The sequence below is a fragment of the Xenopus laevis genome, chromosome 2S (assembly GCF_017654675.1).
Source record: "Xenopus laevis strain J_2021 chromosome 2S, Xenopus_laevis_v10.1, whole genome shotgun sequence".
Classification (NCBI taxonomy): domain Eukaryota; kingdom Metazoa; phylum Chordata; class Amphibia; order Anura; family Pipidae; genus Xenopus; species Xenopus laevis.
Genome location: NC_054374.1, coordinates 125632058 through 125645269, shown reverse-complemented (window position 1 = coordinate 125645269; position 13212 = coordinate 125632058). Strand labels below are relative to the sequence as shown.

Sequence of the window (13212 nt, the reverse complement as noted above, 5' to 3'; positions counted from 1 at the left end):
TCTACTGTGGCTGCAATGAATGTTTATAAAAAAATACTGTTGATGCGGGAATACAGTATATACATACAGGATGTTCTACTAAATATTTTAGTTTGGTATCACTTACTGAGAAATTATGGGCAACATAAGCACATCATTGTTTAATGGAAATGGGACAAGAGGCAATTTAATTCTTTCCATGTTCTTGGGGCTTTTGGGGCAAGCCTCCCACTTGTGCTATACAGCTAACAAAATTACCTTTGACCATAATATAATCAAGTGAAATAAGGTTTTGTAGCAGGGACAAATACTTGATGTGTTATTGCCCTAGGATTGCAAATAACAACAACTGCATTATATACATTAGAATCACAGATTAGTCTTATTACATTCTCATATTATAATTGTAACAGTTTAAACTGCTGCTATGTAAATATGAGGGGCTTTCGTTCAGGAAACCATGTTTCATGTTCCGATATGAAATTACAAAGATTTCTACATAAATAGCCCTATTTAGAGAAGCAACTTTCAGTATAACCTGCTATTATTTATTATTAGCTGTGCAAAGGTAATGTAATGTGCTGAAGACATTACTGCAGTTAATGGTTTGCTAGGTGAGAGTGTTCAATACTATCCTATCCTAAATCTCAGATTTCATCTCCCAATATGCAACATCATTTTAAAAGGAAAGTTTAAAATGTGCCATTAAGTATTTATGGTTGGACAGAGCTTAAGGACTATGACTTCAACTAAGAGGCTTAGTAGAATGCAAGTGAAAGTTCATTATTTTTAATTAGTGTAATAGCTAGGGGCAGATTCACTAACTTCGAGTGAAGGATTCGAATGAAAAAAATTCGAATTTCGAAGTATTTTTTGGGTACTTCGACCATCGAATTGGTTAAATTCGTTCGAATTCGAACGAAATAGAACGATTCGAAGTAAAAATCGTTCGACTATTCGACCATTCGATAGTCGAAGTACTTTCCCTTAAAAAAAAACTTCGACCCCCTACTTCGGCAGATAAAACCTACCGAAGTCAATGTTAGCCTATGGGGAAGGTCCCCATAGGCTTGCTAACCTTTTTTTGATCGAAGGATTTTCCTTCGATCGTTGGATTAAAATCGTTCGAATCGTTCGATTCGAAGGATTTAATCGATCGAACGAAAAATCCTTCGATCGATCGATCGCAGGATTAGCGCTAAATCCTTCGACTTCGATATTCGAAGTCGAAGGATTTCAATTCGAGGGTCGAATTTCGAAGTATTTTTAACTTCGAAATTCGACCCTTAGTGAATCTGCCCCCTAATGTTGCATTAAGATCCTGGTTACAGTAAGTAATTGCAGAATGTGCATTAAATGTGAGAATTGGTATTCATATAGTGACATTATTAAAATTTCAGAGATGGCAATATCCCCAAAGGTTTGCAGTCTCTACATTGTTTACCTAAGGATGTTAAATTAATCATATCTTCAATTCACACTGAGCAGACAAAGAATAATTATACCCTAGCAAGATGTTTTGTATGCAAAATGACAAAGGTGGATATTTCCTGTGGCGATTATTTATCTTTATTATTTATCTTGTCTGCCACCTCCTTGAGGGTGTTGTTCCTTTTTTGCTTGGCCCTATCAAAAACTTCAAACGTGCATTAAAGCACTTATTGAATAATTTGTTGTCTTTGAGTAATTACTGTCAGCACTCTTACTATGTTACACATTTATATCTAAAATACACTTCAGTCTTCAAATTGAACAAACTCTTTAATAGGTGTAATTCTCAGTTTTGCATATGAACCTCATGGAAATGGAATGTATTTCTTGGCATAGTGCTAGTTGCATTATATTTCAGGGACAGCTGTTTTTCCTAACAGAGTGGCTCCCGGACTGCTAGACCAGCTTGTGTGTTTTATGTCTACCTGAGGCACCTTAGGTGGATAATTAAAAAGAAGCGCAAGCCACAAAAGAGAGCTCCAGTCTGAGGGAAAGACACAAGAAAGCTGCCCGTGTGAGATTTTGAATTACCATAAGTTTGGGACTTTGAATTCTCTGTTTGAGAGACAGGTGGCAGGCCTACTCCTGGTTAGTGAGGACAACTGACCTGTGTTAGTTAGTAGCCCATTAAGCAAGGATTTTATTTTGAACTGTTTGTTTTGATATATTCACTACAATAAAAATAAACTGCCTGAAGAATACTACATTCTCCTGAGTTGTGATTGTGCCCTCAGAAAGCTGGTCCCTGTAATTTCGGACAGTATTTATAAAAATATGTATATACACACAACACACGTATAGACACATATAAAATAACTATATTTTGCTTGTCCAAGAAAATAAAGTGCATCTTAAAGGCATTATGGAATTGATATTCCATTACTTTTATCAGTTTAATTACACATCTCACATCTGCAATTTTCCCAACTACTATGTATGCTCAAGGTGAGGTCTTACTAGGGACCTATAAATAGGCCTTTCTAACCATGTTATACACAAACCCCTTAATTTTACAGTTTCATTCAGTGTACCACGAACATTCATAATGTTTCTGCCCAAATGCAGGCTGGGTCTATTAAAAATAGAATGCTAACTAACTGGTTCCATATAAACATAATAACAATGCAATAAAAAAGACCAGAAAAACATCCATTGACCTGTCAATCTCAGTTTAGCATTTACCTATTAGTCTCACAGGGGAGTAAACTATCGGTTATTTTTATACAATTCACTTTTTCTGTTCTGTACATTTTTATTGCTATGAAATTAAATATTTCAGGGAACAAATGTAAGACTTTGGAATAGCTGTCAGAAATCTCAAATTGGCATTGCAAGTGTAAAAACAGACCCAGCAGGGTGCTGATAAAAGCTATATCATCTCTCGCTTTAGAGGAATAGGCCAATGATATCTTATGGTTATAATGTTAAAATACTCTTATTTCTGAATGCTGGGCAAAGTGGTAGCTGGGCAGTTACCCATAGCATTCACTCAGTTATTAGCTTTTTTTCAGCTAGCTGCAAGTATAACAATTAAAACATTGTTGATTGTTGCCTTGGGTTACTGCCCAGGTACAGATGTCCAGGGTTGATAAATGAGACTCACTAAGATATATTTTAAATACATATATAATGCTTTCTGTTTACTTTCACAGAAAAAAAATATATGTGATTGTGTTAATCTGCCACAGCAATTACAGCCAGATATGCACATAGCACCTACAAATTAAAAATTACATTCTGAATTAGAAACAAAGTGCATCTATTTGTATAACAGCAATTTGTCTGCTACGACAGACCCCACTGATATACAGTACAGTACTGCTGCAAAGCAAACACATCCAGACTGATACTAATATAACTTGAAGTAGAGTAGAAGCTAGAGAATGAAATGGAATTAAAAGAACATGAAACTTTAAATGCATACCGACAAATCAGTCAGTACTGAAAAATTACACATTCAGAGGACAGTGCATTCAGACTGGTATTATTTGCACTGTATTTTGTGGCTTATATATGTTAAATGAATTGTCTTTTTACATTTATATTTAAAATGTAATTTGTTTGACAATACAAATTCAGCTCTGGTTTAAATAAAAGATTTTTTAAAAACTCGATTTGAGTTTTTTCCCCGAAAAAAATGCAAGGAAGGCTGCAAACAACTCCAAATTGATCCCTGGACCTCTCCCATTGATTCAAACAGTTATTCGGCAGATTTTAGGTGGTGAATTTTTTTAAAATCAATTTTGAATAACTCCCTAGTTGAATTTGACAGTTTTGACCATGAAAAATTTTGAAAATTTGAATTTCGAATTTGAATTTCCAATTCGACCTTTGATAAATCTGCCCCCTAATATTAACCTAAATGACTTTATAAAAAATTAATTTAGACTGGAAATGATCTAGCCGAAATTGTACTAACTACCAGTATTACATTTCATTTAAAGGGAAGTAATGGTAGAATAAGGCTAGAAATGCTGTATTTTGTGTACTAAACATGAACTTACCGCACCACAAGCCTAATCAAACAAATGATTTATGCTGGCCACCATCTTGTAACTTTGTTAAACATCTTTGCAAGACCAAGACTACGCACATGCTCAGTGTGGTCTGGGCTGCTTAAGGATCATCATAAATTATCAAAACTGCACAAGTCAAATAATATCTGCCAGAAGCCGATACAGCAAGACTGATTAATAATCAGAATAGACAGACTGCACTGGGTCCTGTGTTGTCATTTAATCTAATGTGGATTTTATCGTTTTTGTATTGTTTAATACAAACTTTCTCCAACTCGGCAGAACCAGTGGCTGCAGCAAAATAATCCTCCAAATAGAATCCCAGTTTATATGTTTAAATCTGGCTCTATGATCTTTGTCCCTGCAGCTGGAAACAGTAAAGGGGTTGTAAAGGCAAAAATAAAATCCAATACAAATCTCTACACAGTCCCCAACTGTTCTATAGGGAAAAAACAAAGCTGCTTGAGTTCTGCATGACTGGGAAGTAAGGCGGGGGCTCCCCCTGCTGTTCATAAGTATGATTTTTTCCCCGCAGAGCAGTTAGGGACCGTCTGATAATTCCTATTCACAGCAGTAAATGAAGGGAGAATTTCATACTGCATACAGTCAGGTTTCTTATAAAAACGGTACACATGTTTTAATTAAAGTTTATTGGAGATAGGTTTCTTTTTCATTAAAGAAAGTAAAAATTAAATTTTTTGCCTTTACATGCCCTTCAAGTCTGACTACGGCACTGTTAGCACAGGTATGAAGCTATTGCATGGGGCGTTGTAACACTGGGATCGGGGAATTGGCCAAATGGCAGTGCTGAGTGAGTGCAGTATTTGCACCAGATAAAGGATGACACAGTTTGATTAGATTTCTTTTTCGTGTTGGTTACACTCTTGTCTCCTACAAATGTCAAACATTAGGATAGAATATCCCTTAATATTCACTGTAAATTCTGTAGCCTGATTGCATTAATCTGTCCTCATCAATCTCTGTGCATCTACCCAGAACATACACTTCAATGTCAATTTGCAACTATTTAATTATACTGTGCATCAGTACTGCAGAATGAGGCAAATACTGACTGCAGTAGCTAGGGACATCAAAATTGCCTTGACTTAAAAGGTATAGACTTAAGACGATAAGTGTATTTGTCTGTCTTTACAAAGCTCTAACAAGGCCCCTGCTTGTATATGCAATACCACTTTAAGTGGAATTAACAAAAAGACAACATGGATATAAGGGAGAATGTAATATGTTAATATAGCACAGAAAACATTCGCAAAGACGCATTTGAACGTTAGCGACCATGTTTGCACCATTTTGACTGATTAAAGACCTCAACAACTTCATCGTAATAAAATTTAGCAATCACAAACCATTTTTTTTCTACAAAGTTTTTTACGAAACTGCAGAGCAGGTTTTAAAGGTTTGCAATGCAATAAAAGACTAATTATAACAGCCAAATTTTTATTTGCAAGGTTTTGCTCTTTGCAAATTTTATTACATTTCCCCCATAGTGTTTAGAGACAGAACATTCAATATATAAGAGCAATTGAAGATTTCTGTTACAAACATCAACTGCTCATGTAATAAGTGGAATCCTGCAATTGTCAAATAATTATCCTCTTTCAGGGTAACACACAGAAAGCCAAGCGTTATTGGAAAGCCTTGATTCCCTCTGGTGTTCCGTCAAGCCACCACTGGAATTAATTCAATCATAGGATATGGAAATCAAGGGCAAACAGCAGAATACCTGCTAATCAGTGCTTTATTGTGCATCCACACGACATGTTTCAGGCAGCAAGGGCCCTTTTTCAAGTGTGTGAGCAGCACTACAAACAAGTAGGTATGTTTAGAGTGGATTCACACCTAGGGGGTTATTTATCAAATTCCGAATTTATCTCAATATTTTCTGCTATAAACTCCGATCAAATCCGTTTGAGTTTTTTACGCTTATTTATTATTATGTTTTCCAGAAAATTTGCTTAGCAGGGGAAAATCGATTTCACGTTTTTTTCGGACTTTTTCATCAGATTTTCACGTTTTTTTCGTAATTTTCAACCGAAAACTTCGGGGTATTGACCAAAACCCAGCGCACATCAAAAAAAATTTCTACTTCTCCCATTGACTTACAGTATATGCAACCTCGACAGGTCTGAGATGCTGGATTTTCAGATTCTAAATTTTCCTTCCTCGGGGTTTAATAAAATCTAAAAAGTGTTTTTTTTAAAAGTCAGTTTTTATTAAAATCACTAATTGTTGGTGATTTTTGCATTCTGATTTTAGTAAATAACCCCCCTAGTATTATTAGTAGAAGTAGTAGTAGCATGTACAGGTTTAGGACCTGCTATCCACACTGCTTCAAGATAATGGACATTTCCATAATTTGGATCTTTATACCTTAAGTTTACTAGAAAATCATATAAACATTAAATAACCCCAATAGGCTGGTTTTGCTTCCAATAAGGATTAATTACATCTGGTTGGGTAAGATGTGGTGCTGATTTACAGAGACAAAAAATTGGATTATTAGGATAAAATTGATTTTAAGGGAGACGGCCTTTTCATAATTCGGAGCTTTCTGGATAATTGGCTTCCAGATAACTGAATGAAAACATCAGATCAAATCATTTTAACGATAAGCAACCATGAGCAATATTAAGATCTCTTTCTCACTTTTGTTTACATTATATTAGCTTGAGGATCAAATTAATAAATCACCCCCCTAGAAAAAAGTCAAGAGTCATTGGGGTATATTTATCAAAGAGTGAAGTTAGAGATCGCCACAGTCTGCTAGAGTGAAATTCCACCACTCTCATTTCATTTCTATGGGATTTTTAAAAGAGTATTTATCAATGGGTGAAAGTGAAAGTTCATCCTTTGATAAATAGGCCTTTCAAAATCCCATAGAAATGAATGGAGAGTGGTGGAATTTCACTCTAGAGGACTGTGGCGACCTCTAACTTCACTCTTTGATAATGAAAGTAAGAAAGAGTACTTAATTTTGCTCATGGTTGCTTGCATGGATTACTTATTTTCCATGATGTTTCTTTTTAATTAAAAAGCTTGCCATCTTACAAAAAACTAATTGTGATATACTAAAGAGACTCATTGTGTTTTAGAATGAAAAACATTTAACAAATCAGGTGGTGTAAGAAAATTGGCATCGTGTTAAGGGGTTGTTCACCTTTGCAGCTGGGCTTGATTTTTTATTTGTAGTTTTTTAATTATTTTGCATTATTGTTAAGCAGCTTTATAGTTCTGAAAATTCAGAATTATCCTAGTAACAAGGCAGTGGTTTGAATGATAGACTGGAGTATGAATAGAAGGTGACTTGAATAAAAAAAGAAGTAAGAGAAGGAGAGGTTAAAAACTAAGTAAGCTTTATCAGAAGGGTACACACGGGCTTCTATTTCAGAGTTCCTTATCTCAGCTTAAACCTCCAGGGCACGGGCTTGAGCATGCTCAGTTTGTTCCTCTCTCACGTTCCCCCTCCCTTCTCCCTCTTCCCCTCCCTGTTGTAATCTGAGCCCAGAGCTATGATTGAGAAGGGAGAGACTCAGTCAGGAAGGGATGTCACACAAGCTAATATGGCAGCATGCCATCCTAAACAAACAATTAGAGCTTCTAGAGCTGTTTACAAAAGTTTGGTAAAACATTCTACAGAATAAACAATCTAACTTGTATTATTGTGGCTAATTGTAACCCTAATGTGACACTCATAGTATAGGATGTACACGCATCAAATAAAACATAAATTATTTTCAATACAGGGCCTGAATCCTCTTTTCTATGTGAAAGATACTGGGAATGTTTAATGCTCAATGCCATCACCTAGTGGGATGCAGGGTTGCAGCTAAGGTTGGTCCCACTAGGAACACATAATAAAACACACAAGTGTGGCAAACAAATATCACTTTTTATAGAAACAGAAACACAAATTGTAATAACAATATCAATATCAACCCTGTCCTAGGGTGCCCATGTGGTCTTCCCAACTCCTGGAACAGTTTTTACTCAGGACACAGTCCCACAGTCCACTACTGGTGGAAAACACAGTCACTGTCCCTTCCAAAGAGCTCTTTACCTCAGGTAGTGCTACCTGCCCCAAAGTACCTCTCCCTTTGGTTCACACATAGCATGCTATCAAACAAAACCTGTCCTCACACAGGGGACACACGCTGACACCTTCTAATACCTTCCCTCAGGCAGAACACTCACCAAGGGCTCACACAGAGCTAGTACATGCACCCACAGTGTCTCACAGAAATCTTTTCTTTCAGGTCTGGTTCCCACACTCTTTTGGAACCAGAACCAGCCGCATGCACTCCTTCCAAGAGTGAAATTGGAAATTAGACTGAGCACATGGCAGCTCCACTTAAAAAAAAATTGCACAACAGTAACACCTTTTGGCCAAATCTGGAAATGCTAGGGCACACTTCACTGGGGAAATGGAATCACTCCCCTCTCATATCCAATATAGGCCCAACTCTTAGGGCTCGTACAGATGAGCAGTTCTGCCTGCACTACCCTGTGTTCAGTTTTAAAGCATTCAGCTACTGGGGAGCGCAGGACGAAATGCAGTCAATTATTTTAAACCGAGCTGTACTCACATGCTCTGCACTTACACGCTCCTGTCTGAGTATGGGTCCTTTTAAATGAATAAGTTGCATGCAGGGGAGAAAAAAACTGTTCATCTGTACTAGCCCTTAGCTAGCCACAGCAGGGAATTTCCAACCATGAGGGATTTTCAGACCATCGGGGAACTAACCCCTATCAACCCCTACACTATCTGTTGGCAATAAACTGCCTTGGTAGCATTCCTTCTCTTTAAATACAATATAACAATGACAATACAAAGTGTTCCCTCTCAGAGCAATAGTTTTTTTTTTGGATGCTGGGGTAAATGATCCCCACTTTAAACTGGAAAGAGACTGACGAGGAAAGGAAATAATTCAAGAACTTGAATGAAAAAGTGAAGGCCAAAATATCCGGGGGCTCGTAGCGAAGCTCCTTTTTATGGAAATACCGATTCAAGCATCTAATACTCTCTTAGGTCTCCCCCACTTAGACATCTCCACCCCTGAACAGAAACTATTGAATTATGTTTATACAGCAGCTAGGCTCTCTATTACCTCTAAGTGGAAATCGATAGAGAGCCCCACCATTGCTGAAGTGATTACACGGGTTTGGGAGATGAAACTGATGGAGGAAATGACAGCCAGGCTTAGAGGGAAAATCCCCCAACATGAGAGAACCTGGTCAAAGTGGGATTACTATATTTCCCACAAGGTATAACATGGAGCTACGGGGCTCAACAGGGTAATAATGTGGTTAATGAACTAAAGTTAGAGTTAGGTATTGTCCTTTATACAGTATATGTGGAGACTGTGATTGTATCCTTACCATACAGTATAAATCTGTTTTTGATGCTATGTTTCTCACCTTTCTTTTCCCTCTCTGGTTATTTCTGATACGAGAGACTACTATATGTATACCTTATACATCATAATGTCAAGCAACAACTGTATTACTGTCAATTGTGTAACTATGCAATGTTTGAATTTTTTGTATGCTCAAATTCAAATAAAAATTTTAAGTTGAAAAAAAAAAGAGAAAAAGTGAAGGCCAATTGAGAAGTTTCATACAGACCAACTAAAACTAATTATGAATCATATAGATGAAGGTTGAACTTAATGCACATTTTTAATTATCAATTCAAGAACTATTTTATTAAAATGTTGAATTTTTAAGTAACTATGTGGTATGCCTCATATTAATAACATATTTCTTCAATTCAAACACTTAAAATGTTGGGTTTTTAACTGATTTAGCAGACTGATTCACTTATTGATTAAAATATTTAGTTTAAGGGGGTTATTTACTAAACTCCGAATGCATAAATCATGAAAAATTCGTGATTTTCGGATCGGATTTTTAACAAATCAAGAATATTTCAGAATCTAAAACTCCGGCATCTCAGACATATCGAGGTTGCATATAAGTCAATGGGAGAAATCATGAAAATCGGATGAAAAACTAAAAAAAAACTTGAAAATCAGATTTATTTTTTTACGCAAAGCAAATTTTTGGGAAAATGTAATAATAGATAAGCATAAAAAACCGTGCGGATTTGATCGGAGTTTGTAGCAGAAAATATTGAGATAAATTTGAACTTAGATAAATAACCCCCTAAATATAGTTTTATATATCATTAATAGTGATGGGCTATTCGCTTGCCACGAATTCGCAACAAATCTCCACATTTCGGCACCGGCGAATAAATTTGCTAAACTCATGCAAAAATTGGGCGGTGAAAATTCGCTGTCGTCAAAAAGTTGCTCAAAAAGTCAAAAAGTTGCTCAAAAAGTCAAAAAGTTGCTCATGTCGAAATCACCACATGTCAACACTATTCAGACACCAATTGACTTTATGCCAGAGTCCCAATTGACTCAAGCTACTTTTCAGATGTGCAGGCGTCAATTTCATCATATTGTTTATGTTTATTTTAGGGATGATTTAGTATATTATACAGTTCAGAGTTGAATAGAAGTATATTACTGTCACCTGTTTTTAACACTTATATTTGTTGTATTTCAGAATGGTTCTAATAGAAATGCCACCCCTGAGGAGGATTCCTCGCAAAGAAAGGACCAATACCTTTGCCATCAGTCAGTCAAGGTGTCAGTCAATGACCCACAGCTAACTTCTTGCACTTGCCCTCTGTACTCTTGTAAATGGGAAGGCCACTTGGAGGTTATTGTTTCTCATCTGATCCAATCTCACACAATTAACATTCTTCATGGAACAGAAATGGTATTTCTAGCTATGGACATGCACCTTCCAGCACCAGTGGATTGGATAATAACACATTCTTGCCTAGGCCACCACTTTTTGCTGGTACTTAGGAAACATGAGAAATATCAAGGCTTCCCACAATTCTTTGCTACCATGATGCTGATTGGCACTTCTGCTCAGGCACAAAATTTTAACTACAAACTGGAGCTTAACAGGAACAGAAGGAGACTTACATGGGAATCCACTCCCCGTTCAGTTTTAGACTGTGTTGACTCTGTAATTACAAATGGAGATTGCCTGATACTTAATGCCTCAGTGGCTCAGCTTTTTTCAGATAATGGCAGCCTGGCTATTGGAATTGCAATAACTGCCAGCAAACCTTGTCCTGTGGAACCAGAAAAATGATTTTTGCCTGGCATTCATACAAATGTACTTTATAATGCTTGGTCTTGGGTAATATGAGCTTTTTTATTGCTCGTAAATGTCTTTCTGTAAAAGAAATTCCATTTTGACTTCATTATAAATGTTTTCAGATATAAGTTGCCCTGACAGCCTTTATAAACAATTTTCACAATCACAAAAATGGCAGTTCTTTTGTGCAAAGATTTAGAGTAAGGCAAATTGCAATTTTATACCATGTTGAATAAATGTATATACTTGAACATACACACAGACATTTATATATGTGTATACTGTATATAAACATATGTTTGGAAACTCCTGCTAGTTGAGCAGGCTGGTAAATATTGTACTACTTTTAAATTAAATTTATTATGAGCATTGTTCCTACTAACTAGTTAAAGGAACAGTAACACCGAAAAATGAAAGCTTTGAAAGTAATTAATATATAATATAATGTTACCCTGCACTGATAAAAGCTGTGTATTTGCTTCAGAAACTCTACTATAGTTTATAAAAACAAGCTGCTGTGTAGCCATGGGGGCAGTCATTCAAGCTGCAAAAGGGAAAAAAGGTACAGATTGCATAGCAGATGACAGATAAGCACTGTAGAATACTATGGTGCTTTATCTGCTATGTAACCTATGCCTTTTCCCATTTTTTCCAGCTTGAATCACTGCCCCCATGGCTATACAGCAACTTTGCTTATATAAAGTATAGCAGTCCTTCTGAAGCACACAACTTTTCCAGTGTAGTTCAACACTACATTATAGTTTAATTACCTTGATCCACTTTCAGCATGTGTTGCTTTAAGACCAACTGTTCACTCCTGTATATACAAAATATAAAAAGGGATACATACAAAAAAAGAAAATCATGTCTCAAACACAGAATTTTTTATTTGTTGACCAGTAATCAGTAATATTTGCAATAAATTATTTGGTATTACAATATATACATGGTAATATATTCCATACTGTTGGTACAAACTTTCAAATACAATTCTATGTTTTAAATAGGCAAGTTGAAAACAATTAAAGTGTGTTTGCATTGGTACTTGGTACATTACACTGTCTCAGCAGTTCAGTGTCGGACTGGCGGCCGGAGACCCACCGAAGCTTTCAACACAGGGGCCCCCACTCCCCCTCAGGGCCCCCTGCCTCCACTGCAACCCCTCTATGCCCCCCCCACCACCACAGTGGCAACACAACATCAGGGGGGGGACAGCACAGCCTGTAAATGGGTCTTTGTCAGCAGGGCCCACCAGGTTTTTACCAAGTGTCCCACCGGCCTTGTCTTACCCTTCAGCAGTTTTTACAGCTTAGATGTACACCACTCTAATTTTTTCTTGATTTTCAATATATAACATAGCAGAGGTCAAAAATCTAAGTATAAGTCCAACAGTGCTCCTAAATCAGCAGATTTCCCTTTTTTTTGTAAGAAATTATCTGAAGGCACTTTTTTTCTTTCAACAAAACGGTTGGGTATTTCAGTTATTTTTAGTGTAAAATAATATATTTTATTTGAATACAAGCTACCTAAAATAACTCTACAGACAAAATGATAATAATTAGGAAGTTTAAAATATTAGTGAATATGCCAATATATTCAAAGCTGTACTCAGCAACCATTTGTTATAATTGCTAGAAATATTACACTTTCCTCCCAAAAATGCATGATTTTAAGCAAGGCATACAAAAGTTCACCTACTGGGTGTTGAGTAATGTGGTGCTGTAAGGTTATAAAGTTCTTTGGACTCAAGTCCTATAAAGTAACTGGGCAATACTGAAGGACAGAATTTTTACAAAACACTTTTCTTAACTTCAAGAAAGTTTTTTCTGACAGTCAGTAAAGAATTTACTTAAACAATGCATATATGTGTCTGTTTGGTAGAATAGGTTAGACTGCTTTGAGCAGTGGAGCACCATTCTGCTCTACCAGGTGTTAGAGCTCACCGGCAGCATTAATATTCCATTAAAACATAAATCCCCAGTGCAAATTTCAAGTATATATTAAGGGTTCAGTTTTAAAGTCTCAA

At 36.3% G+C, this 13212-nt stretch overlaps 1 protein-coding gene across 1 annotated transcript in view; it reads left to right on the top strand.

Moving 5' to 3' along the window:
- siah3.S (siah E3 ubiquitin protein ligase family member 3 S homeolog) overlaps window positions 1-11637 on the top strand; it is a 57061-nt gene extending 45424 nt beyond the window's left edge. The window contains exon 2 of the mRNA XM_018249951.2: window positions 10578-11637. Coding sequence (XP_018105440.1) covers window positions 10578-11180 — 603 coding nt within the window. The 3' untranslated portion in view covers window positions 11181-11637. The remainder of the gene's footprint in view (window positions 1-10577) is intronic.
- Window positions 11638-13212: the final 1575 nt, after the last annotated feature.